We start from the raw sequence: 27,115 nt of genomic DNA on the forward strand, positions 1-27,115 counted from the left end.
AGCAAAATTTAGGAACAACAGAAGCAAAACAACCACTGAATCAAACTCCAAACATCACCTGAAAAACTGTAACCTGAAACTTACGAGATAGGAAAAAAATTACTCGCCTTCGTCTCCAAGACTTAATAAGCAACAGTTTTTTTCAGCTGAAACCTTTATTGTTTTTCTCTCTTTTTTTTTTTTTTTTTTTTTTTTTTTGTCTTTTTTGTTTTTATCGGTACCAGGGCTTGAACTCACGACCGCCTGCTTGCAAGGCAGGTGCTTATGCCGCTGAGCTAAATCCCCAGCCCCCAAACCTTTATTGTTTAACTTAAAGGGAAAACGAACTTATCTTGAAATTAACATAAAGACTTGCTGAAAACAGGAAAAAATAACTTGTAGGGTTTGAACACCCATATATGAAGTGCTTAGTAAAGTCCTTCCTAGTATTTTAAAATAAAAACATTGTTTGGGATATTTTGGGGTAGCTTGAATTCCAGCACTTCTCCAAAGGTAAAAGAAGCACTGCTCAGATCTTCCCCTTTTCACAGCAGCTTTCGGGCAAGAGCTACTAATAGCATCATCCTGATAAGACAGAGGGGATGTTGGAGCTTAACTGTCTTGGTAGCAAGAAGGTCCTAAAAAAGAAAGAGTGGCCACTTAAGACTCTGATGTAGGGCCCTTTGAAGAATTTAAATTGCTGCCATACTGACACCTTCCCCTGCCTCAGTTTTCCTGTTTGTGAGAGGAGGTTAACAATACGTTTGCAGGGGCTGGGGATTTAGCTCAGCGGCATAAGGGCCTGCCTTGCAAGCAGACAGTCGTGAGTTCGATCCCCGGTACCGCTAAAAAAGAAAAATACAAAAAACAAAAACAAAAAAAACTCAATACGTTTGTAGGGTTTTGAGGACGAAATGAGTTTTAAAAAGCCAGGCGTGTAGAACAAGAACTCCATTCGGTGAGCGCTAATAAAAATCCTGTCAAAAACACTAGAAGTAGTGTACAATTCGGATAACGATCTCTTGAAGTAAATACTCCCCCTGGAATTCCACTCTGCCGAGTTTCCTCTCTTTGGGGATCCCGCCTCCGGAGAAGTTGATATCAACCAATGAGGGAAGAGAAGTTCCCCCTCCCCTCTTAGCTTCAGAAACTTCTTACCAGGACCCCGCGGGGACCAATGGGCTAGGGGGACGGAGGAGCTCTCGCTAGGCACCTGGGAGTGATAGTTTCCTGAGAGTCTCGCATGTGCTTGGCAGCTAGCCGCGAACTACTACTCCCACAAAGCTTTGCGGCGGCGCCAGCCTCTTCTTCGCTGCTCTGGGCTTCGGCAGAGGCGCGATGGCCGCCCGCGGCGGTCCATCCGAGGTGCCGAGCCCCCGGGGCTCCCCACGGCAGGAGCTCCGGGCTCCTCGCTCGGCGGGGCCGGGCAGCGGGGAGACTCCGCGGACAGCGGCGCTCGCGTTGCGTTTCGACAAGCCTATCAAACAGGCTTTCTACAACACGGGCGCCGTACTGTTCGTGTGTCTGTGCTGCGGCGCTGCGGTGCTGGTCTACTTCATCCTCGAGGCCTTTCTGCGGCCGCTGCTGTGGGCCGTGTTGTGTGGTACCTTTTTGCATCCTTTCAAGAGCTCGCTGACGCGCCTGGGCCGCCACTGGCTCCAGCGCCTGCACCGCGCGCACACACCCGTCGTACTGGGCGCGCTGCTGCTGCCGCTCTGCTTCGCAGACTACGGCGTAGAGGCCCTGGGCGAGCAGGCGCTGCGCCGCCGCCGCTTGCTGCTGTTGCTGGGCGCGGGCGGCCCGCTGCTCTACGGCCTCTACTGGCTGGGCAGCTATCTGGGCGTGCAGGTGCTGCTGGCGCACGCGGGCGTGCTCATCTGCCGCGGGCTGGACTACTTCAACAGTCTGTGGGTGAGTTAGCGCCGGCCCGGGCCTCTCCATGCACCCCCCGGTTTGCTGGGTCGCGGTCCTGCAGTTCCTCTACGCTGAGAATATGCGACCCCAGATCCGCCTGTACCTGCCGCGAGTGTCCCTTCCTGTCTTCCCACAGCTGGGGGACTTGGGCACACTTTCCTCCCAAGACAGGCGGGTGTGATTTTTGAACAGCTTTAACTGCTGTTAGGCCCTCTTTAAAGGGACAGGTGAGAAGCCCGGCTCTACTTGGCCAGCAGAGGCCCCAGAGCTCGGGATGGAGAGCTCAGAGTTATCTCTAGTCGGAGGGGGAGGAGTGATCTGGCCAGAGTCTAGGCCAACTTGCTTTCCTGCTGATAAGAGGTGACTTCTGACCAGGGCGGGATTAGTTAGGGACAAAGAAAAAGAAAAGGACTGGCAAATCCTAAAACAAAGCTTGCTTCGTAGGCTGGTACTACCTTCACTTAGATCATTTTAACTTTGTGCGAGGTTTTGTGTGCTGAGCACCAAGGCTCCCGCCATCACTTTTACTTTTTGCAAACTGCTTTTGTTATATTAACCACAGCAGTCCTCTCTCGCTTCGCTTGGCATACAGCAGCATATTAGGTGGAGGTAGATTTTGTGATGCTTGGCTCATCTGGAGCTTATTATTAGAAAATTAGGGAGATTTACGATTAGAAGATATTTCGTGTAGTATAAGTTACTGACACATTTTCCAACTCTGACTACGTTGGGACCGTTAGAAACATGTTTCGCTTAAGATCAGTAAGCATTTCATAGTGCTAGTGTTGTGCAGTGATATACTGTGTTTATTGTGCCTGAGTCCCCAGGTTCAATCCGATGCACTTCCTCTTTCTTTTCTTTTTTTTTTTTTTTTTTTTTTTTGAGATGTTATCTCTGTAGCTCAGGCTGGTCTCCAGTTGTTTAAGTCACGATCATCCAACCTCAGCCCCCACAGCGCTTGGATTAAAGGCATGCACCACCACATCTGGCTTTAAAAAACCATACTATTTAAAATAATTAGAGAGCTGAGGATATTGCTCAGCGGCACCGTGGCTGCCTAGCAAGTGCGAAGACCTCAGTTCGATTCTCAGTACACTAATAATAATAATAATAATTTGATGCACTTATTTTGTCAGGGTAATAAAGTTCATTGTATTTTGACATAATTAAGTTGAATAATTCCATGTACCAGTTAAGCAAGGTTTTGACTTTGCAGAGCTTACTGGTAGAGTGATAATTAATACCAAAATGCCTGTCTTTTGCTCTATCAATACTACTCAGTTCACATTTAAAGTTGGCAGAGCATGCTGTGAGAGATTTTTTTCTTTTAAAGGGTGAGCTGCAAGCCCTGTCTTCAATATGCTTATAATCATATGTGAGCGTACTGTATTTATTGGATTGAATCCAGGGCCTTCCTGCACAGTAATCAGTGCACAGCTACTGGATTACACCTCCAGACCCATGTATGAGTATGATTTAATGGAGTTGATAGAAAGGAAGATGAATGTTTATAACTAATTAGGAGCTACATTCTCCCAAGAATCTGGCTGCCCCTAAGTCACACAGCTAGTGATTTCCTTTTCATTCTTTCTTTCTTTTTACATAGAAGGTGGGTCACTATGTGCTGTTGAGAACTATGTACCATGCTTCTGTATCTTCAGAAATTCAGTCTTGTCAAAATCTACTAACATTTTGAACTGTTGATTCTGCCCAAGTGTCAAATCCATCAGACTAGGAAATTTGACATGGGATGTCTGCTACAGTGTATGAATGGCATGTATTTTCTACTGGAGTAAGAAGTTGAGTACAGAGGTAAATTGTGATGGTTAGGGGAAAGAGGCATTTCTGCCAGTATCTCTCAGGTAGTCAGAGACTTAAATTGAGTATGTGGGAAGAAGTATCTGTAGCTCAGTGTGTACAGCTTTTTACTGATGAAGGACTCTCATGTTTGCATTTTACTTGTGGATGAGTGGAAGGAAAGGGCCAAGACTGATGAGACTGGGTTGGAGGGCAGAAAGTGAGGCAAATTAATGAGGTATTTTGGGGGAGGGGAGGGTTCCCAAGGGCTGGACCCAGGGCCTTTTATATGCTATGCACCTGCACTAACACTGGAGCTAAACTCCCCAGTTAATGATTTTGAAATGGCTTGTAACTCAGCTACTTGACCAGGGTGATAGGAGGGAAGGAAAAGGGAAAGAGATTTTAGAAAAACAAACCTATTACAAAATGACAATATGAATGGGAAATGAGTAGTTGAAGTAGCCTAGATCTGCGAGTAGAGCCTCTAGGTTGATCTGAATTTGAGGGACAGTAGGCCTAGAATTGAGTATTGCAGAAGCAGTGTGTAGAGGTGGATGATTGCATGGAGTGACGTGGACTTGGGAAGCAGGTGTCCTCAGCCCAAAGTGCTGATGGAGCCCTGAGCCAAAGCGAAGGCAGGTCATGTGACTGGGCAGGGGCCCATTGTGTAACTTTCTGTCTCATTCTCCAGCAGATTGTTTGTGTGAACCCAAACGCGGTTGCCCGTTACTCAACAGCGCTCTTTATGCTTTCTGGACAGCTTCTAGATGTAAGCCTGCTGCTGAAGGAAGGGATAGATGAGATATTTTGTTGAGCAGACAGTTTTTAATTTTGTATTTTTTTTTTTTTTTTTTTTTGTTACGGGGGATTGAACTCATGATTTCGCGCTTGGCAGGCAGGTGCTTGTGCTGCTGAGTTAACTCCCTGGTTGGGCAATTTGTATGTTTAACATTCAACTTTTGAACACTACCATATGGTAGGCACTATATTAGTTCTTTCCATGGGTGTAATTTCTTTCACAGAAACAGGCCTTTGAGCCTGATGTGGTATCCCTTGTCTACACCCCAGTGTGTGGAAAGTCTGAGGCAGGACCTGAATTGTCACATTGAGGCCAGCCTAGACCACTAGAGAGTTCAAGGTCACCTTCAGCTATATAGTGAGACTTTGTTTCCAAAAAGGAACAAAACAAAACAATACACACACAAATACCCAAAACAAAAAAATTTCATTGGGTAGGAGGGAAAGATTTGCTATCTCAGGAAACTTAATTTAGAGATGGATCTGTTCATGCTATCAGTAAATGGCATTTACTGGACCATCTTCATAAGGATTTTTAGAAGTTTCCCCCAGTACATTGTGCTTCAGGTTTTTATTTTGTCAAATGTAAATTGATTTTAATTATCAGAAAACATATAGCATTAGGACTGGACTCAGCATAGTTGTTCCCCCAAAGACCTAGGGATTCTAGTTACCTAGAAACCTAGTCCTCTCTCCTTTTATTCTTCTATCTATACAGCTCTTTCAGGTCCTCTCCACTTTTCCTGTATTGTGCACGGGAGCTGGGTTTCCTTTGCAGAGGCGTACCCTTGCCTCTGTGTTTCTCTTCACTCAACTTGGGTTACTTCAGCTTTTCTCCTTGACTCCACTTTCCTCCTAATGCGCCATCCTGCTTACAAACGAAAGGCTAAACCTTTTTGGGACTAGTAATTCTTTTTCAGCAGCTTCAAATATTTCGGAATATTGTCCTGAGTTAGGATTTCAGACTCCTTCAAAAATCTGCTGTTGTGCTAAACTGCTAAGCTCCATGTGACCCAGCCCTTGGCTTCTCCCCCTATTGTGGAGTTGGACAGGATAAATATGAGTCCATCATTTTGTTCTGCTGGGAGAGTTTTGATCGCTTCTCTCCTTTCATCTCTTTTTTTTTTAAAGAAAAAATTGACAGCTGTGAACAGTTGGTGCAATAGTAACAGATTTGTTTTCCCCATGGTTTCTGATACCATTGTTTCTGTCTTTATAAGAAAGCATGAGGAAGAAGAGTAGTTAAAAGATCAGAAAACTGTTATAAACTTGGCTGTGTCGGTAACTTGCCAAGAGACCTGACCAAGCTCCTACTTTGGGTCACTGAACCCAAGCTGTGCAGAGTGAGGGGTTGGCTGGACAGTATGTAATTTTTCCTTCGTGTTCTATCTTTCAGATCACAAGAGGTTCTTAGAAAATGCACATTAGCCAGCCTTTTGGGTCTCCTCCAGGCCACTTCTAAACCAGTTAAGTTTGCTTCTGCTTACCTGGCAACAGTGGAGAGAAGTTTCCAAAGATCAGTGCCTTTCACAGTTAAATATTTTGATTGTAAGAATTTTTGACTCTTAAATTGCCAGATGATGAAATTCTCATATGAAGAATATTTTTCAAATTAAAGTTATGTTACTTTGGGGCTGGGGATTTAGCTCAGCGGCAGAAGCGCCTGCCTTGCAAGCAGGCAGTCCTGAGTTCAATCCCTGGTACCGATAAAAAGGAAAAAGACCAAAAAAAAAAAAAAAAAAAAAGTTATGTTACTTTAAAGAATTAGAGTGTTACATTTTGTGCATGTAATGTTTTACAGCACATTGGTGCTGTAAAATAACTATGGACTATGTGTTTTGAAAAGAACACATTGTAATGAAGAAAGTGAATTTGGGAAAGTATACCCTCTTATCCTACTGTGACTTGTTGATTTATGCCTGGAAGAAATTTCACACATGAACAGGTTTGTTCAGAGGCTGAACATTTATAGAGTCCACCAAAAAGCTTTGTATACATTTCAGGAAAAGAAAAGCTTGCATAAATATTTTAATACTAGATATACTGTGACATCATGAGATTAATACAAGTTACCTTTGGCCTCTACAATTAGAAGAGGTGCTCACAGTGGTGGCTGTTGTACTTGGCATAACTAACACCATCTTGAGCCTTGCATTTAACTAGTGCTCTGTATTTGACCTAGAAGAGTGAAAAATTACTCATGGTATAAGACCCATGGGAAAAGCAGAATGAGCTGCACCCACAAGAGAAAAATTAACCTGCTCAACAAAGAAGCAGGATACAGGTGTCAACCAAAATTAATGTAAGATTCTAGCTAACTTGTTCCCAACAGGATGTCTTTTTGTGGTTTTCTGCTTTAAAAGCTCTGTAACTTTACAGTTCAGGGCCACTCGTCTGGACTCAAACAGGGATCCACAGGTGGTTGCTGAATAAAATTCCAAATTTATCAGTTTAGCTGCTTGGATGCCGATATTGTTCACAAACCCACTTCAGTGGCTTGCAGAATTTATTATTATGACAAACTGTTGCTTGGGTAACTGGTCACTGTGGCTGCCGCACATGCCTTTTTAGTTTCTTCTCCAAGGGCTGCTCCGCAGTGGGTTTTCTGTGATACGGGACATCCTCTAGGTTTCCCCATACAGGGATAACACCACCTGTTGGAAAACCACCATACTATTGTTCTGAAGTGTGTACACATATTTTTGGTGGACTCTAGGTACAAATGTGACTCCTTAGCTCTAGTCTTCTGTGTTAGTGAAGAGTAAGACTAAGAAACTGCGAAAGGGTTTGAAACCAGAAATTGTGTTTGGGCTGAGGTTTAGCTCATGGGTAGGTGGTTTGCCTGCCACATGCAAGGCCCTGGGTTGATACCTAGTACTACAAAACAAAACACAAAATTGTGTATGAAATGTGGATATACAATACTTGTTTTTATTGGTATTTTAAGGAATAGTGATTTCAAAAGCTAATTCAAGTGAACTTGTTTTAGAAGAGGAAGGATTTGAGTAGTAGGAAAGTTTATTTGGTAAAGTAAGTCATCCCTTTTCCCTGCACCATTCCTGCTGTGCAGATGTTACTATAGTTAACTGATGTCTAGCCTTTTAAGCTTATTTCTATGCTCATGTGAACATATAAAGTACAGGGTTCCTAATCTTTAAAAAACAAAAATGGATACTAAGCATGTAATTCTGCACCTTGCTCTTTCATTTATCCTTGTGTTACAGACCTCTTGTTAGTACTTATAGATGATACTTTTTAATACTGTTGTCATATAAATAATTTTTCCTCTGTTTGTTTATTTGTTTTTAGTACTAGGGATCAAACTCATGACCTCGCACTTGTCTGGTAGGCACTTATGCTGCTGAGTTAAGTCTCTGGCTTGGATATCTGTTACAAAGTATTTTATTTGACTTTTTTGAGATTGAGTATTTCTATGTAGGTTAGGCTGGACTTGAACTTGCAGCAGTCTTCCTGCCTCAGCCTCTTGAGTGCTGCAGTTATCCGTGTGTACCACCATGCCAGGCTAGAAAATGTTTCTGACAGATTTTCTTAGCTTCTACTTTAAAGTATTCATAAACAGTTTTAATCATTGGTAATTGTTCAGTATAAGCTCTAAAGGTTTTTATAAATGGGGATATTCTTTGAATTAATATTATTCTCTGATTCACAGAAAATATTCATAATATTTTTAAAAATCTATAAACCAGGGTCGAAGGTTTAGCTCAGTGTTGTAAGTGCCTGCTTGGCAAATGCAAAGTCATGAGTTCAAGCCCTGGTACAAAAAAATCCATAAATCAATTTTGTAAAAGTTAGAAATATTTGTTTTTATTTATCAAGGTATTATATACTCTTAGGAGAAAATTCAGTACTTGTTTTAAAAAAAGCATAAAGAAGCAAATTCCCCTTTGAAATCTAACCATCTGGAGGTGGTTATTTAGCTTTTTTGTGTATGTGAAGTATATTTTCACCATTATTAACTTACATATGCATTGCTTTACACTGTGTGTTTCAACCTGGATATTCATTACATCTTTGAAAGTCTTAAATATCCATTTTTGTGATACATTGTTCAAACAGCTCCCTATTAAATGACATTTAGATTGTTACCAATTTCTTATATTGTGAACTGTAGCAGTGAATAATTTGATTTCTGTCTGTTAGTGTGCAAATGTTCCTGAGAGTATTGGGGAGTAGAGTATATTTAATAACTAGTTATTTTAAACTAAGATGAGATGATCTGTGAATTTCAGATTTAGTAGATAAAAATACATGGTTCTCTTTAGACTGTCAGTTTCTAGGATCTGAAATATGAAGTCTGTTATTTGTCTCTACATGTAGGTAATACCGATTCTTGATAAGTAGAAGCAAAACAAAAATGAAAGGAAAAAACTATGGAGAAGGGTTTGAAAGAATCAAAGCCTTAAACTCTGAAGGTATACACCTTTTGTAGTTTGTCTACTTGGTGAGCGCAGACTTTCCTAGTCTGTCATCTCTAAATTATGGTCAACAATTTTCCAGACATCTTTAGTGATTTGGTTTATTCTATTTTTAGATGGCTATTGTTTATTAGCGAAGTTTATCCTCATACTAAACTGAAATGTATCGCTTCCTCATGCCCACCTGTGATTTATGTTGCAGAATCACAAAAATTAAGTCTCAGGCCTCTTTCAGATGACATTTTTGCCAACTATTTGAAGAGACTTTGAAATCTTGATTTTCCCTTCTTTCTTCCAAGCTAGGCAGTGCCCCCAACCCTGTCATATCCTATGTTATGATTTCCATTTCTTTTCTCAGTTTGAATTTTATTGCTCATGTAGGTTGGTAGTGCAAAATTCATCTGTTTACCTGGTAGGAATATTGTATTTCATAAGTAGGCACTCACGCCAGTCATACTCTCCTGTGTACTGACCTGAGAAGTACTCCTCCATTCCCTGCTTGCATAGTAGGGTTAATCTAAATGTATAACTCTGTATTTCTCTTCATTAATCTTGTTCGAATCAGCCTTGTTCTAGCTATAGAATATTTTATAAATTGTTGGTCATGGTGGTTTTTTTTTACTCCCAATTTTGTGTGATCTGTGACTTTGATAGCATGCCTGCTAATCTTTCATCTATGCTGTTTGTTTAGTGTTTAAGAGAATGTTCACATCCATGTGGCATTTTGCTGATGCTGTCCATTTACTGAGGATCATTTTTTATTTCAACCATTTGTAGTTTTCTAAATTAATTGTATTTTCCCTTGTGGAAATTGAAGCAGCTTTTGCTTGTTTTCTAGCCCTATGCTTCTTTATTCTATGATTCGGGAAGCAGGTGTTAATCACATTCCTAGCTTTTAATTCAGCCTTGTCATGTGTGATGCTGGGCAAATCACTTCTATGAAGTCTCCATTTCTTTCATCTGTGAAATGGGAACAATAATGGTACTAATTTTATGAGGTTATGAAAATTAAATTACTCCATATAATTAAAGTATTGCAACAGGGCCTGGCATGTGTTATGTAAGTGTTCTGTTATTGTGCTCAACTAATCTTTCAGTTTTACAATCAGATCTCAAAATTCTTTGGAATTCCAGAGCTAATTTGTGTGATTCTGTAAGCCTGCACTATTTTAAAGTGGCTATCACCTTATTTTCCTTGTCTTCATTAATTTTTGGGCATTAGAGCTCTTTAATATCTTGTCTAATACAACTGCTTGAAGAAAAATATTTTAATATCACATTTGATGTGAAAGTGTTAATTTTTTTGTATTTTACTTTTAACTTAATACTAGGCATTTCACAACTAATGTAGTGTTTTTTTAAAAACAGTTTTAATGCTTGTGAAAATGGTATTGCGTGAATCATCCATTTATTCATTTCCCAGTTGGCGACCTTTAGATGATCATTTTTCACTGCTCACATTCTGATGAGCTTCTTTATACTGAAAGCATTTTTAGAAGCTGTCGTTGTTTTGTAAGAATAAATTCCAAAGCTGAATTGTCCATTCAGAAGCTCTAAACATTTTTAAGACCTAGAGATTGTTTTTATTGATAGATGTAACCACAGTAATGTAGTGAATAGGATTTTTTTTTTCATTCTCTAAATAATATTTTATAGTTCTTTCTGGTCCTAATTTGCTTTTTTATACTTTTTTTCGAAGTTCATGTCAAACTTGAATTTTACATTCTTACTAAGTTCTTTTTTAGTGCTCATATTTGCTCTGGATTATGTATTTTACCTTTTGTAAATGTTTTATTAAAAGAGGAGTTTCTGTGTGGACTGCACCGCTTTCTCATGTTGCTTTTTAAGTGCTACCTATTTAAATTTGGGTGCAGGGAGCGAGAATGAAGGGAAGGCTGGCTGGGTCTTCTGTCATTAGTTTTGTTATTTCTCTCTCTACTAACATTTTTTCAGGCACCCTCCTTCAGCTGGGGCCTGTGACGTTGGGTTAGTGTCTAACAACAAGGCACGCTTCAGACAACTACTTTCTCTCTAGCTTGAAAACAATTTTCTTTTCATAGTAAGAAGCATATTTTTGACTGGAATGGTGGCTCATGTTAAATTCTAAGCCTCTGGGAAGCTGAGGCAGGAAGATCTCAAGTTTTAGCCTATCTTAGACAATTTAGTAACTTAGTGAGATCCTATCTCAAAGGAAGACAAATTTTAAAAAGGTCTGGAAATGTAGTTCAGTGCAAATGCCATGGATTCAATCCCCGGTACTGAAAAACTAACAAGAAAAAACATAGAAACCAAGCATAAAAACATATAACAACAGCAAAAAAACTAAAACAAAACCCAGCGTCAAGACTGACATAGATTTTTTTAGTCTGATTTATTTTAGAAAAGTTTTTCTTCTCCCTTTGCTTTTATTAGCATTAATTGATATGAGTTTTAGGAATTCAACAAAATTGGGCTTTTAATTGACTATTTTGAGCATTTTATGGATAAAATGGATTTTGAACTTTATTGGCTTAAAATGGTGTATATTTGTCAAATCTTTGAATCTCATGACATGAAATTTCCAATGCTTTTTTATTTCAGAACAGTTTACAAACAGGGGAGGAGGACCTAGGCATGTTACTTTCGGCACCACCAGCCTTCTCTATGCTGAGCACTCATGGGATGTAGATTCTTTACAAATGTAGTATAATTCTGTTAATTTTCATATGTGTATATTTTACAGCTGTGTCTGTATTTCATTTATTTAAGATCTGGACCTTGGTAGTTGCCTATGTGTTGACTGTTTCATTCAAGTGGAATGCAAGTACTGAACGCTACTTGAGAGCAATTTCAGTTCCTGTCTGGATTATATTGCTTTTTCATTTAGGTGGGTCACTCCATTTTTTTTGTTGTTGTTTTTTTTTCTATGTTTTTAAAGTCTAGCTTAAGGGTAGCAAATGTTGGCTGTGAACAAAAATGAATTCTTTGTAGTATTATCACATTTAAAATTCTTTAGAACAATCTTTTAAAAAGTTAGGTGTTCATCTTTCATTAATCTTTAATGAAAATATGCTTTAAAATGTCTTTTTTAATTATATTACATGTTCTTTTAAAAATAAAATCCTTTAACAGTAAATGTGTCTTAAAAAATGAAGCACACTGGATCCTTGGTCATTTTGCTGAGTGACATGGTGGATACAGAGAAGCAGTCAAGGATGAAGGAAGTGGCCTGGTGTGTCAGGTAGTTAAAGGGACTAGAGAAGGTGTTTGCGTGGGTAAGAGGAAGAAATTGGGACGGTAGGGCAAGGAGGGGGTGAGACAAGGATGTAAAATATGAAGGTTTATTTCTGATATTTGAAAGACTTTGTCTTGTGAAAGAATGCTTTAAACAGATGTCTGTAACCAGATGGAGAGATGTTAGAGGTGTATTTTCCTGGAGACAAAGTCCTGTTTAACACAGGGGTTATCAGAGTCCTAACTGCTCAGAGTAATGACTTCTCTGTTGTATGAAACCATTCAGGGATAACTGGGTAGTTGCCAGAATGCTGAGTGACTTTGCAACATGATAACATAGGAGGAACTCTTCTAAGTTGATGGGAAAATAGGACATTTGAATTTAAAAGCAAAATTCAGTACTAGAGCAGTAGATGGCCTATGTTAGTTTTTAGTGCTACTTATTAGAAATAAAAAATAGTTTGTTAAAAAGGTTTCTGCTCAGAGCCATGTTGCCCAGCAATTTTATTTTTTTGTACCCGAAATCAAACTCAGGACCTTGTCCTTCCCAGGCGGGCGCTGTGCTGCTGAGCTACATTTCCAGCCCTAGAGTGGTGTTGAACCAAAGCATCGTTTTCTAACTTTGTTGAGTTGTTATGCTAAAAGTTTATCTGCAGGATTTCGTGTGACTCATTTTTTTTTTTTTTTTTTTTTGTCTTTTTCCTTTTTATCGGTACCGGGGATCGAACTCACGACTGCCTGCCTTCAAGGCAGGCGCTTATGCCACTGAGCTAGATCCCCAGCCCCTCGTGTGACTCATTTTGACTTTGGGCAAGGCTGAGGCACGAGATACACAAAGCTCTAGGCAAACTAAGGGAAATTCAGATGGTTGAGATAGAGACCCAATCCTTGATGACTGTTTAATTTGCACTACATGCTGAGGAGCATACATTGAAGCTTTTGCTGTGCTCTCATGGGTCATTGGGTCCTTTCTGTAGAGATTGATCGCTCCCAGTGGTATCCTCAGGAAACCAAGTCAGGCTCCGTGACTTCAGGATCTGTACCTGATTGTGCACATTCTGGGTTCTGATGGCTAGTTTAGGTTTGGAATGGCCTTAAACTTGGTAATGCTTTAGTCTAAGACAGGATTCCAGTAGGTGATACAAACCCATAAAGGACAGGCTGACATACCTGATCTAGAATGTGGCTGAGAGCAAAAATGAACTCGTATCAGGAATCCCTGAATGGAGGGTCAGGGATGTAGCTCCAGTGGTAGGGGACTTGCCTAGCACACGCAAAACCCTGGGTTCATTTCTCAGCTCCCACTTCCCCACCGCCTCCCCATCAAGATCTCTTTGATGGCATTTTCAAAAATTTTTTGAGAATATAATAATCTTGTAATTAGTATGTATACTAAATTGTTTTGTCAATCTAAAAAACTGAGTCTTTCAAAAACAAATGCTAGGTTTTCATTTCACTAAAAATGTTAATTCTTAATGATTTTCAGCATCCCTGGCTGGCTCATGGAGAATTCCAGTATTCCTGGTTATTGTTTTCCTGATGTCTGTGGGTACCCTCTATGAAAAACAGAATGAAAAAGAGTCTGCTGGTAAGAAATAGGAACATTCTATGAGTATTTTCTTAGAAGTATTTTGGAGAATTAACTATAAAAAGTGTTATGATGAGATACAGTTTTGAATTTGTTCAATAACTTGTAGTAGTTTCTGAAAGAAAATAATTTATTTAAAATAATAGGCTTTTAGACTTTTTTGGTAGCGCGGATCAAACTCATGGCTTCACGCTTGCCAGGCAGAGGCTTACTCCACTGAGCTAAATCACCGGCCTTTGTTTTTAAACTTTTTTTTGTTGAGGTATAACTATGAAATTACTGTATCCATAAACCATTATGAATGGCATTCTGTATATTCCTAATGTTCTGTAGCCATCACCTCTGGTTTCATGACATTTTAGTTACCTTGAGCCAGGCGTGGTAGTGCATGCCAGTAATCTCAGTGTTTGAGGAGGCTGAGGCAGGAGGATTGAAAATTTAAGCCCAGCTTGGGCAACTTTTTGAGACTATGTTCAAAATATAAAATAAAAGGGAGGGGGTAGAGATGAAGCGCAGAGCAAAGACCAAAAAAAAAAAAAAAAAAAAAAAAATCACTGCAGTAGGACACTCTGTGTATTAGTGCTCTATTCCTTTTCATGTCTGGATGGATAATACCTAACCAATTTTGTTTATCCATTCATCAGTTGATAAATGTTTGGGTAACTTCTACCTTCGGCTATTACGAATAGTGCTGTTGTAAACATTCATATACAAGAATTTGGATACCCATGTTCCTTCCTTCTTCCTTCCCTTTCTTCCTTCCTTCCTTCCTTCTTTCTCTTCCTGTCTCTCCTTCCCTTTTTCTCCCATCCTCTCATTTTTTCCCTCTGTTTCTCCCTCCCTCCTTTTTTTTTTTTCAAGCAAAACATTACTTTTGAGTAATGGCTGATATTCTCAAGATAACTGGATGCTGCGACAGCTGCTCTCCTGGGTTTAGGTGTAGTTCCTTCATGGGAACCATACCTGAATTCGCAACATCCAATTTTTAGGCGCCTCCTTTGCCTGATGGTATTTTCTCTCTTAGCCTTCACATTCCAGTTATGCTTTCTCTTGTTTTTGCCAGGGTAGCCCCATTTTGTGCAGGTCAGCTTCTGAAGGTCATAGGCTTTAGCGTCTCAGTTCTGGCAAAATGTATGCATATTATGATGACACTTTCCAGATGGCGACACTCCCTTTGTTACCTGCTTGTGCTGCTGAGACCAAAGAGTTTGAATACCCATTTTTAATTCTGTTTTTAAGACTGAATTTTATTATATTTTAATTGATAAGTAAAATTTATACATATTAATTAGGTACTGGGTAGTGTTTCAAAACATGTATCCATTTGCAGGTCTTTTACCTAAGAGTGGAATCACCAGATCTGTTTATGGTGTTGCTATGTGTAACTATTTTAAGAACTGCCTCGGTATTTTCCACAGCAACCACATTCTTTTACATTCCCACCAGCAAAGCATGAGGATTCTGTTTGCTCCACAGCCTTGCCCTAATGCTCATTACTTTCCATTTTTGGTAATAGCTAGTATAGTGGGAGTGAAATAATATCTTACTGTGTTTTGTCGTTTTTTTAGACAGGGTCTTGCTGTGTAGCTCAGGCTGCCCTCAAACTAACAGCAATCTTCCTGTGTGAGCCTTCTGAGTGCTGGAATTGCAGGCACATGCCACCACATCTGGCATTTTATTTATTTGTTTAGAAACAGTCTTGCTTTGTAGTTCATGCTGGTCTTGAACTCACTATGTACCCCATGCTGGCCTGGAACTTGTGGCAATCTTCCTGTCTCAGCCTCCTGAGTGCCAGGATTACAGGTGTGCACCACTACACCCAGCCCTGCTGTTCTTATGGTTTTGATTATTTGGGATCCCTTGTACTTTCATATGTATTTTAGGATCATCTTCTATTTTTGAGAAAAAAAGTCTTTTGTGATTTTGATGAGGTTTATATTGAATCTGTAGGTCACTTTGGAGAGTACTGTCATCTTTCTGATACCTGAGAAGCCCCCAGGAAGACTTCCAGTTCATGGTTGTGTGATATGTTTCTGTGTATTTAGTTATACTTCAATTTCTCTCAGCAGAATTTTACAGTTTTCAGGGTATGTGTTATAGTGCTTTGGTTTTCTATTGTGAGTCGAGTTGTTGTAGTTACTTTTCACTGAGCCATAACATCCAGCACCCACAGCTGAAAGGAGAGAGGTTTCTTTTGACTTGCATCCACTGGCTTCAAAGCAGAAATGGAATAGTAGTGGGGCGAAGCAGTGGGAAACCAGCTCATGGTCACGGTGGCCAGAAAATGAAGAGCAAAGGAGGAGGCAGGGATGTCACCCGCCTCTTCTTAGCAGGCACCCCCTCCTAGCAGCCGGCACTCATGAGCCAGTCATACCTGCAATCCCAGTGCATGAAGCTTTGGGGCCACATTCGCTAAACCCTAACTGAATGTTTTCTTAATTTCCTTTTTGGGTGCATCATTATTACAGAGTATATGGAAATATAACCGATTTTCATATGTTGATCTTGTCTCCTGCAACATTTCTGAATTTGTTAGGTTCAGTAGGTTTTTTGGTGGATTCTTTGGGATTTGTTAACTAATAATTTTTATGCCTTTAAAATCTTGGTCATCATGAATCATTGTGATGCTCTTTTGAAATCCACATTTCAACTTAATTATGAGCTCCATTCAGTATCAATGAATATACTTCTACAACATTAGTTTTAGAACATTTTGCTTTGTTTTTTGAGACAGAGTCTCACTGTGTAGTCCAAGCTGGCCTTGAACTTGCTGTGTAGTCCAGGTTGGCCTTGAGCTTGTGATCTCCTGCTTCAGCCTCCTGATAGCATGAATTACAGGTGTGTGCCACAGCACCTGGCTCAGCTTCGTGTCTTCATTTTATTCTAATCACAAACCTATTTGTATTATTCAGGTGTATTTATACAGCCATCTGGTAATAAACATTGTTTAAAAAATAAATTGTTTTTTACTGTATTTGGTAAATGAGTGATGTCTGGCAGTTATGAGATTCTTTGCATTAATAAATATATGATTTGAATTTTAGAATAACTGTGAAACATAAAAACCTTAATTAAATAACTCTGGCGGTAGAAAATAGGGAAGATTTTTGTTTCATTTTATATTTGTTGTTCAGCCTTTCTTCCTGTTCATAGTCTTTTAAGACTCCATACAGTAGGTACTGTAAATAAATTTCCTTTTCTGGCAAGTGGGATGGCAAGCTTGGTAGTTTCCACTTTTTCCTCTGGTCAGTGTTACCTGCTTTATTTTTTATTTCTGCTCATTTTAAATGATTCTGCATCTCTGCTTAGCTTTTACTCCTTACCCTGGGATGGCTTTCCCTTTTGAGTGCTGTGGCCCAGGAGTGTATCTGCAGGTTCCATATCCATGGATTCAAACAACTAAGGTCTAAAAATATTTGGGGAAACAAAAGTTATGTTTCTCCTGAACATGGATAGACATATTCTTGTCATTGTTCCCTGAACAATACAGTATAACATCTATTTATGTAACATTTACAGTTTACTAGACATTAGTAATCCAAAGATGACTTAAAGTTTTTGTGAGAATTTGCCATTCACAGGTTATGTGTAAATACTGTCATTTTATATAAGTATGGGACTTACATAAAATTCTACAGATTTGTATAAAGGTGTCGACAGATTTTAATATTTATGAGGGCAACTAGTCCTTTATAGCGTGAGGGACAACTGTACCTTAATCCAAGTATTTGAAAAAATGTGGGTTTAAACTAAGGGTTTCAGGTGAGTTTGTTTTAGGGTACAAATTGTGGCCATCTATCTAGTAATGGTAGCCTAGAAAACCGTGAGAACAAGAATTCTGAGACTGAGTATTCATTTTGGGAAAAAGGAACAAGGTCAGTTATTATTAACTGTAAACCCAGAAAAGTGGTGTGTTAGCATCCAAACCAGATTTTTCTTTTTCTTTTCTTTTCTTTTTCTTTCTAAGAATCTTGACTACGTTTAGGAAGGAAATCAGAAAAACACCAAATGTTGAGAGCACATTTGGGAGTGTTGATGATTTTGTTTTACTCTTGTAGTGTGCCTTAGAATAGATTATTCTTGATCTAAGATCATTTTCTGGATTTCTAAATACTTCTGAATCTCTCCCTTCTCCCAATTCTGGGGGTTGAATCTAGAGCCTTTACACGGAGCTGTATTTCATCTGTGTATTTTTTTCCTTTTTTGGTACCTGGGATTGAACTCATGACCATGTGCTTGCAAGGCAGGTGCTTATGCCGCTGAGCTAAATCCCCAGCCCTTATCTGTGTATTTTTGAGATAGGTTTTTATTAAGGTTAGCCTTGAATTTATGAACCTCTTGCCTTAGCTTCCCAGAGTGTGGGATTATAGTCATGTGTCGCTATGCCCAACTACATCTTCTAAAATTTCCTTTAAAAAATTTTTTTTTTCTTTTTTGTTGACAGGATTTCACTGTGTAGCCCAGGCTGGCCTCAAACTCACCTCAGTCTTCCTGCCTCAGCTCCTGAGTGTTGGGATTACAGGAAATGTGCCAGCATGTCTGGCCTTATTTTCTCGAAGTTTCTAATGGTTTTTCCCCCTCCTTCCCCTAGACCTTGTTTTATTATGAATCAAAATTCAATCTGTCTAGCTCATAGTGGGGTGGTGGCCTTCCCACTGTATTTGGTCAGTTCCCTCCTGTAGATGTCACTATAATATAATTTGGTTCTGGAACACTGCAGGTACTGCGTTGGCCTGCTGTCTGGACTTGCCTTTGTATGCCAGTCACCTGTGAGTGTGTTTCTCTATGTCTTTTTAGTTTTGAATTGTTTACTCCTGTAGAACATGTTATGATTTATGGCTTACTGGACTCACAGTATTAGTCCTGGATTGCATCAGAGTTCAAAGCGTGAGTTTTTTGGTTCCTAGACCCAGGAAACTTATTGGTCATTGCTGAATTGGTGTCCTGGTTCCTTCTGAACCTTACTCAGTGGTTTTCATTTGGGCCTGAGGAGCTCTTACATGGTATTTCCTAAAAGTCCAAGATAATGTGGGGGGAAAATGTTTAAGTGCTTATCAAGAGCTAAAAATTCTTAATGTGGTTTTGAATATCCTATCTTTTTCAATCCACTAAAAAAGGAAGAACAAAAAAAAAAAAAAAAAAAGACCCAAATATAACTTTGCAGAATAGATGCTATCTCCATTTCAGAAGAAGACATTTGATTCCAGAGATTAGCTGACTTGCCCACAGTCACACAGCCGGAGTTAAGATTTGAAGGCAAGGTTCTTGACTCTAAACCCAGGACTCTCCCTATCCCAAGCTCTTTGAATAAACCTGGGTCATAGTGGAAAAATAGCAGCTTTTGCATTCAGTTGTGTTCATTTGCAGTTGTCAGTACCTTGATTCTTCCACATTGGGCCTAATTGACTCAACACAGCTGTGGGGCCTAGCTTCACTGCCTCCTAGATTCTGTGGTTCTCCCTTGGTAGCAACCTGCTGTCTTAGTCCACTTTGTACTGCTATAACAGAATACCATAGGTTGGATTATATGTCCATATTTATATATCTGTTTTGGTACTGAGATTTGAATTCAGGACCTTGTGATTGCCAGGCAGACACTGTGCCACTTAGCTGTGTTCCTGGCTATGGATAATATTTAATGAGCAGAACTTTTGTGGTTGACAGTTCTGGGAAATCTGGTATCAAGGTGCTGGTGTCTGTTAAGGACATTGTGACATTATGTGGCAGCTCAACAGTGTTGATCCTCATCACATGGCACTTCAACTGTTACAGTAGCAGTTCAGTTTTACCACCAGTGTTGGAGGGAACAAAACATTCAAACCAAAGTAGCTGCATGGCAGCTTTGATACATTTTGTCTCCTTGTGAGAGAAAAGGATCACTAGCACTGTTATTTCTGGTAGAAGAGGCCCCAGTGGCTCCTTAACAGTCATTGTCATCCTATTTCATTCTTCTTTTTTTTTGAGCAATCCTGTGAGATTGGTATTTTACTTACTTACGGGTGAAGAAACCTAAGAGTCAGAGGGCTGTGTGCTTCATGCATAAGGCATTTAGTCAGAAGTAAGAGAAACATCAGATGTGCCTTTAATAGCTTGGACACCCAGCCTGAGCAAGTCTGGAGGACAGCTTGCTGCAGTTCTTCCTTACATCAGTCATTGTAAGTGACCGGAAGTACCTGTGCATGGAAGGCTGATAGTTGCATTCATCATTTCTTTTTTTTATTTTAAAGAGGGTAAGATTAAACAGAACAAAACAGATTATAAGGAAACAATTTAAAGAAATACAGATTTCAAAGTAAGTCCACTGGAGATCTTCACTGTCTATCTTATTGTCTCTAGTTTTCTTTCAAATACTTGTCCCCATCTTCACACACATTGAATATATACTGAACATTGTAGAACATATCAAATCATTACAGGATGATGAAGGCTTTTTAGGTCTTCAAGATCTGACATTAGGAAAGTCAACAATGGCTGCCATAATGTCTCTCATTCTCTTCGAAGTAGCTGTCCATATCTTTAGGTATGCTGAAATTAAGCATAAGAGACTAGACTAATATCACTCTGAGCTGTGAGTAACAGTATTGCTAGATTTTATATCATAATGCTACAGAATTAGCACTGGGTACCTTAGTGTCTCTTCTTCAGAGTATCTGTTCATTACATCGCATTATATAATCTGTTCCTGTAAGTTGTTTAGAAATTCTCCACATTTGTGAATCTCTACATGTATACCTATCCTTCCTGTATTATAGGGAAAAACAGATCAAAACAAGACAACAAAACAACTTCCTAGGAAAACATGAAATGAAAAAGACATATAAAACCACAATATTACATGATCTACAGTAGTCACTATGCTTTCTCTTGTTATTTTCAATGGAATTGTCTACATCATCAGACATAATATAATTGAACATAGCATTACATAGCATTTTAATAAAAACACAACATTGGAGACATTGTAGGACTTCAAAAGCAGTTAATAATCAAACCAGAATGGGTATCTTATACATCTTGTCATCTTCAGAATAGTTGCCTCTACTCTTAGACTTGATACTATCAAGCATATCAAATTCGAATAAAATCAGTCAAGACAAAACAGTGGTCTAACAAACCAGATTCAAATAAGATCAGTCAAAGTAAGACAGTGTAAGTAATACAGGGATTCAGTTTAAGTTAATAGGGAATTAAGGATATTTACTGTAGTATATCCTGCTATTTTTGGGATAGCTGTCTGTGCCCTCAAATCTAGTATGAATAGACAGACCAAAACAAAATAAAATCAAACTAAATAGAGCGATAAGACTAATATGGCTTTTAAATCCTGATACACCATTAAAAATGTCCTCTGTTTTCCTTTTTTAGACAGTTCTTCCCTTTTCTCCTTCCCAGAGTGCTTTGTATATTTTGGGTCCCACTAACTCCTTTAGTTTTTATATTAGGGGGGCAGCCTGTTATCTGTCTAAGTGGTGTTGAACCTTTTTATCCCTGAGCTTGATCTTGAGCTGTATTCCTTTACTTACTAAAGCCACAAGGTTTTCCTGCCTTAAAGCTGAGTAGTTCCCCACTGCACAAAAGTGTCATGACTTTCTTACCTATCTGCGGCTGTTGAACGAGTTGTCCCTATTTCTCTCTGGTTCCCTGTCACATAGAGCATCGTTTTCTCATCTTTGACTTTCAGTTTATTAACCCTCTTTCAAGTAGAGTATATTTCCTATTAAAAGTATCTTGATGTATCTTGTCTCCTGATCTTCTCTGCCTGTGTTTCTTTTTGTTAGTGTATCAAGGCCATCTATATTTGAGATTATAGTCCACCTTCTCTGCCTCATCTCTGCTATTCTATTTTTCTGCTGTTATTTGTCCACTTTTCTCCTTCATTCTACTGTCTGCCCCATTCATTGAGGCCTCTCAGCCACTGTTACTGGAATCCTCGTATTGTTTTCTATCTCTCTCTAGAATGTCCTTCAGTATTTTTTGTAGGGTTGGATTGGTGGCTGTGAACTCCCACAGTTCCTCCTTGTCTTGGAAACATCTTGTTTCTCTATTAATTTTGAGAGAGAGTTTTTCAGAGTACATCAGTCTGGGTTGGAGGTTATTTTCTTTCAGGGCTTGGACTACTTCACTCCAGGCTCTTTTGGTTTGATAGTTTGTATTGAGAAGTCTGTTGTTATTTTGATGGATTTTCCTTTATAGGTAATCTGCTTCTTTTCTCTGACCGCTTTTAATATTCTGTTCTTGTGGTGAATTTCTGGGATCTTGATTATTGTATGTCTGGATGTAGATCTGTTTTGGTTGTATTTGGTTGGAATTCTGTATACCTCATTTATCTGAGTATCATTTCTTTTTCCTATGCTTGGGAAGTTTTCCTTAATTATTTCTGTAAATAGTCTTTATAGTTTATTTGTGGTTACTCCTGCTTTGTCACTCATGTTTTTTATTCCTAAGTTATAGATCCTCTTGTCGTCTTCTAGCCTTTGAATTGTTACTTCCTGGTTCCTTGTTATTTTTAAGAGGTCTTTTCTTTCACGATCACAGGTTGCAAATCTATCTTCAAGTTTTGAAAGGCTAACTTTAGTTTCTGTCATGGCATTTTGCCAGCTTTCAATGGAGTTTTTAATTTCCTGGTAATCTCTTTGGATATGTTTCATGTTTTTTACATTTTGGTTATGTTCTTCACCAAAGGTTTCTCTTCCTTTTCTGGGTTCCTCCATTCTTCCATCTGTGTCTTCTTGAGAGGGGCTTAGCATTTCTTTTATTAATCTTTTTATGTCTTGCCTCACGTGGATTAGAATTTCAGTTTTAAGTTGTCTATGAGGTCATGAAGGTATTTCTTTATGTCCACTGATATTGTGGCCAATATTGCATGATTGCTGCCCTGGGTCTCTTCTGTATTTACTTCTCCTGGACTTATTTTCCCAGGGTCAGCGGCTGGAGGCTTTTTCTTTATTTCTTTCTCTTGTCATATTTCTGGCTTCTTTCAGACAGGTGTGTGACGGGGTCTCAGGCCATCTCCGTATTGCCTATGGTTTTTCTGAAGTGTGCTGGCTGGAGGCTTGCTGCTCTCTCCAGTTTGCTGTTATCTGAGGTGCAGGCAGGGACCATGTGGGCTAGTCCCACTTCTCTGAGCCAATGAATCGGCAAGTGTCTTAAGCAACTTAGGCTACACTGGGTGGATGTCACAGGGTCGGGACAGTTCCATCCCTGGCTATTGGGTCCCGACCAGGGGTGTGACTCAGCCCAAGCAGGTCCCACAAGTCTTCTCTGGGCCAGGGGCGGCTGACTGATGCCCCTGTGGTTCCAGGTTAAGGCCTTGTTCTGCCCAACTCCAATGTGTCTTCCAGCCGGCTACACCTGCCGCAGGACCAAATTTCTAGCATTCATTGACAATTAATGCAGTTCTCCACCTTGGCTCCACTCCACGCTGCACTGCGTCCTCTCACCAGGGCCCGGGACTCACCAACTCCCGTTACCGGCACCTGCAACCTTGAATCCTCTGATTCCAGGGAGCCCAGCACAACCCAGCACAGTGCGGGACGGGTCTTAGTGAGCGCATCTGGCTCCAGCCCTCCACCCGTGTTTTCCCTTCCTCTTCCCCTTTTACTTTTTCCTGTTTCCTTCTGGCTGGGGAGATTCCCTCTTCCCTTGTGCTGCCCTCTCCATGTTGTCCAATTCCAGCATCTGAGCTGTTTTTCCCAGAGAATCTGTCCATACAGTTACCTCAAGCTGCCATCTTCCTGTCTCTCTCATTGCCTTCATCATTTAGGAGAGCTCATAATGTGAATGCACAAGTTCGATCCAGTTAAGCCCAAATTGGTAAAAAGAAAGGAGCAAATTAAGTTTCTTATTTTTCCTCTAATATTCCCCAATTATGGTTCTGTTAGATAAGTTGACCTAGAGAAACTTCTGGTCTACATCCAAGCCTGAATGAAGTGATGGTAGAAGGGATTACGAGGGAAATCTATTTTCCACATTAGTGATGGAAACAGAACCTTTTCAACAGGGAACTTTGCAAACTGGGGAGGCTTAACTTGGTATGCAGTGTCTCCTTCCAGCAAGCATCTTTGGATGTGTTTTTGGCAACTATCACTATCCCTGTGAAAGAGAACAGAATTAAAGTAGAAATATGTCCTTATTTAGACTGTTTTCAAAATTCATTTTCCACAGTTATTAAGAAGTTAGTCAGCCCATTATGGAGTTGTGTTAACAGGTTCAATCTGAACTTATCACCCATTTCTGTGTGTTGGACTCTGATTTTTTGTCCTGGTCAGTGGCCCACTTGTTTGGCCTTCCATAGATTCCTTGCTTCATACTTTTTCTGTCTCCAGGGAGACTGATACTTGAAACCCTGTGTGTTCTTTCCTTTTATGTTTGTAGTCCTTGAGTCCTGAGATTGTTACTGTATTTATATGCCTATTTTTAGCTGGGGCTTTTTTATTTAATATCATGACCTTGCCTGGAATTATGGTCCTGGCATTCATGTGTCCGGACCTGTGGGGCCTTGAAGTGCTGAAGGATACCACTAAGACAAAAGTTGTTAAAATGCATATGTGTTTGTTTGTTAAATAGGATCTCACTGTGCAGTTCCGGCTGGCCTTGAGCTCACTTTGTCGCCCAGGCTGGTCTTGAACTTGCAATGATCCTTGTGCCTCAACTCTCAGCTTCCCAAGTGCTGGGATTACAGGCATGAGCCCCCAGGCTGGGTTTTAAGGTGCGTATGTGTTTGATAAGGGCAAATGTTGGTCTTCTTGTAATGTGATTTTCAAATCTTTGAGTTTTTTCCTCCATCTACCTTTTTCCTGCTTTTGTGAAGTTTGAGGCATTCTAAAAGTTTGCTAAATCACATGTATGTTAGCCAGAATGATGTTGTACAGTGTATTTTAATTTAGCTAAGAGTTACCAAGTATTTATTGTGCATTTCAGTGACATCAGTGAATTGGAGAGTTAGTCTTAATTTTAATTGCTTTATTTGCTTTTAAGGACTGGCTCCTGCTCTGTAGTATAGGCTGCACTTGAACTCACAGCGTAGCCCAGGGTGACTCAAACTCACTCCGATCCTTCTGGCTCAGCTTCCTGAGAGCTGGAATTTAAAGTGTGAGTCACCGTGCTGGCCTACATTCTATGCTTATTTTAAATTAGCTCGTAACATACTGAATGGTAACGGAATAGTTTTACCATTATACTGAACTTGAAGCTAGTGTCCTAGTTTCTTATCTTAGCATATGGACCAGTCACCATATGAGTATTCAGTGATATTAAGTCAAAATGCAGCCAAACTGAAAGTCTATATTTATAAAACAATAAGACGATTTTGTTATTTTGCAGCTATTTAACAGACCACCACTTCTCAGGCGACCTCAAAAGTGAGCCACCACTTCAGTTTCACTGCTTGTAAAGAGACCTGTTTAGTAATTCAGGACCATTGGCTGGTCTTTTGTCTTATTAAATGCTATCAGGTGTTTTTCCTTTTTTTTCCTGTTCTGTTGCCTAGGCCCTTATGTGTTTCCTTTTGCCCTTGGGTAGGGCCTACTCCAGATCTTTTGGGCACACTAATAAGACTCTAATCTTGTCCTGTCTTTAGGCAGTTTGTGAACTTCTATATGGAAGTCTTAACAGAGCTTTAACGTTGTCCAAATCTTCACAAGGTTCCCTTCCATGTTGTCTGTCTGACCGTAATCTGCTCGCACTTGGGCACCTTCATTTCCGATTCCTGTGTCATCATTGAGCGTGTTCTGGATTTCCTGCTCCCTGTCTCTTTTGAGACCAGCCGCTTTTTTCCACCTTCAGTTAACCACTGAACACCACTCTGTCATCATGTTTTGCCTGTAATTATGTAATAACTTAGCTCCCTAAACCTGTCCTGGGTTTGCTGTAGTGTGTTCTTCTCCAGACAAGTAAGAATAATCTTACTACAGGCCACAATGGAGTGTTTATTCACAGGGTGGAGGCAGGTAAATGCAATATTAAGATGCAATGAGAGGAACCCTTGTAATAATGACATTGTTCAGGTTCTCGTATCCCTAATGATAATCTGATTGTGATATTGTACAGTAGTTTTTTTTTTAATTTAAAAATTTTAAATTTTTATTTATTTATTTATTTTGGCATGGTAGTTTTATAAGATGTCACCAGTTGGAAAAACTGGATAAAAGATACACAGAGATTTTTTTCTTAAAACTGCATCTCCATTTATCTCAATAGAGTTTTATGGAGGAAGGATTTTAAACTGGAGGTTTAAACTGTCTTGTTTAAAACTCCTGTGCTTTCCTGTTCTTTAGACAAAGACTAAAGACCTGGATATGGCCTTCTGTGCCCAGGATCATCTGGCTTGCCTCTCTGCCCTCTTTATTTGATAGCTCTTGATTTGCTAGCAACTGACTGCATTTGAGGCACAGTGACTTTTCACATGACAAGCTCTTCTCACAGCCATGCTTTCTTTCTTCTTCCTAGAGGTTACATTTTACATCTTTTGATTAACTCCTTCTGTCCTTTGTATATGTCAACCCCATTTTCCCTTCTGCGGAGCAGCCATCCCTGATTGTGCAGACTAAGTTAAGTTCTGTCTTTTATGAATTCACAAAATACTGATTCCTTTAGAGCAGTCATAATTTGTTGCCATGCATTTTTCATATGGTTCTTTAATTTATGCTTGTGTCTTTCATGAGTCTCCTGTGGACTGGCTTTTTGTCTGTCCCTGGCGTGTGGTACAGTGTGTAATGAATACATGTGACATGATAGGCATTGTCCTTCTCTGTCCTTGCCTTATTATTGTATTAAAATCAATTTGTAAATTTAAAGCAATACAAGTCCTGCACTTCAAATTTGTACATACAGTATCTACCACACTCACCAGCATTAAGTTCCCAGATGAGGAACACCCACATAAAGTCTAGGGATATACATTTTTGGTAAACTTCCCTGCAGTTTTCAAGCATTTTTCCTCAGTGAATCACTGGTCGGAGATAACCATTTTTATTCTACTGTTGTTGAAAGCTTAGGATTGTGTTTGTATTTGCTTCTACCTTGTTCATTTGCTTTAAAAAGTTTTAAAGATGTGCTCTTCTTTTACAGGGGCAGAATTGCCAGGGCAGGTGATCTCTATGGCAGCTTCGACTCTAGCGAACTTGGCTATCTCCATCACAGGGTATGAGTCAGGCAGTGAGGACCAGACCTCCGCCCAGCCTGCAGGTGACTCCATTCTGAACGTACCTTGAGTTGTAGAAAACAAGATATAAAGAATGTTGAATTAAGAAGGGTGCTTACCTCATAAAATGCTGCGTAGTCGTGCTGGCCTTTTTTTTTCTGATTATTGTTTCTACACCTTTTCCCTCTCATCTCTGATCTCATATATCACTTTCTTCATATATTTACTTTCTTGAGTTTCTTATGT

The 27,115-nt window shown here is 39.7% G+C and overlaps 1 protein-coding gene across 3 annotated transcripts in view; it reads left to right on the top strand.

Moving 5' to 3' along the window:
- Nucleotides 1–1,280: 1,280 nt before the first annotated feature.
- The window catches only part of Tmem245 (transmembrane protein 245), a 99,373-nt gene continuing 73,538 nt past the window's right edge, over nucleotides 1,281–27,115 (top strand). For 2 of the 3 annotated variants that reach the window (XM_063261108.1, XM_063261114.1), the window contains exons 1-4: nucleotides 1,283–1,890; nucleotides 11,676–11,793; nucleotides 13,627–13,728; nucleotides 26,797–26,913. In XM_063261108.1, the coding sequence (XP_063117178.1) occupies nucleotides 1,318–1,890; nucleotides 11,676–11,793; nucleotides 13,627–13,728; nucleotides 26,797–26,913 (910 nt within the window). In that variant the 5' untranslated portion in view covers nucleotides 1,283–1,317. Of the gene's footprint in view, nucleotides 1,891–11,675; nucleotides 11,794–13,626; nucleotides 13,729–26,796; nucleotides 26,914–27,115 lie in introns of all 3 variants that reach the window. The other variant, XM_063261118.1, reaches the window with a different exon arrangement.

This window comes from Cavia porcellus, unplaced genomic scaffold, assembly GCF_034190915.1.
Source record: "Cavia porcellus strain 051 isolate PalLab524CR breed Dunkin Hartley unplaced genomic scaffold, mCavPor4.1 scaffold_1, whole genome shotgun sequence".
NCBI classification, from domain to species: domain Eukaryota; kingdom Metazoa; phylum Chordata; class Mammalia; order Rodentia; family Caviidae; genus Cavia; species Cavia porcellus.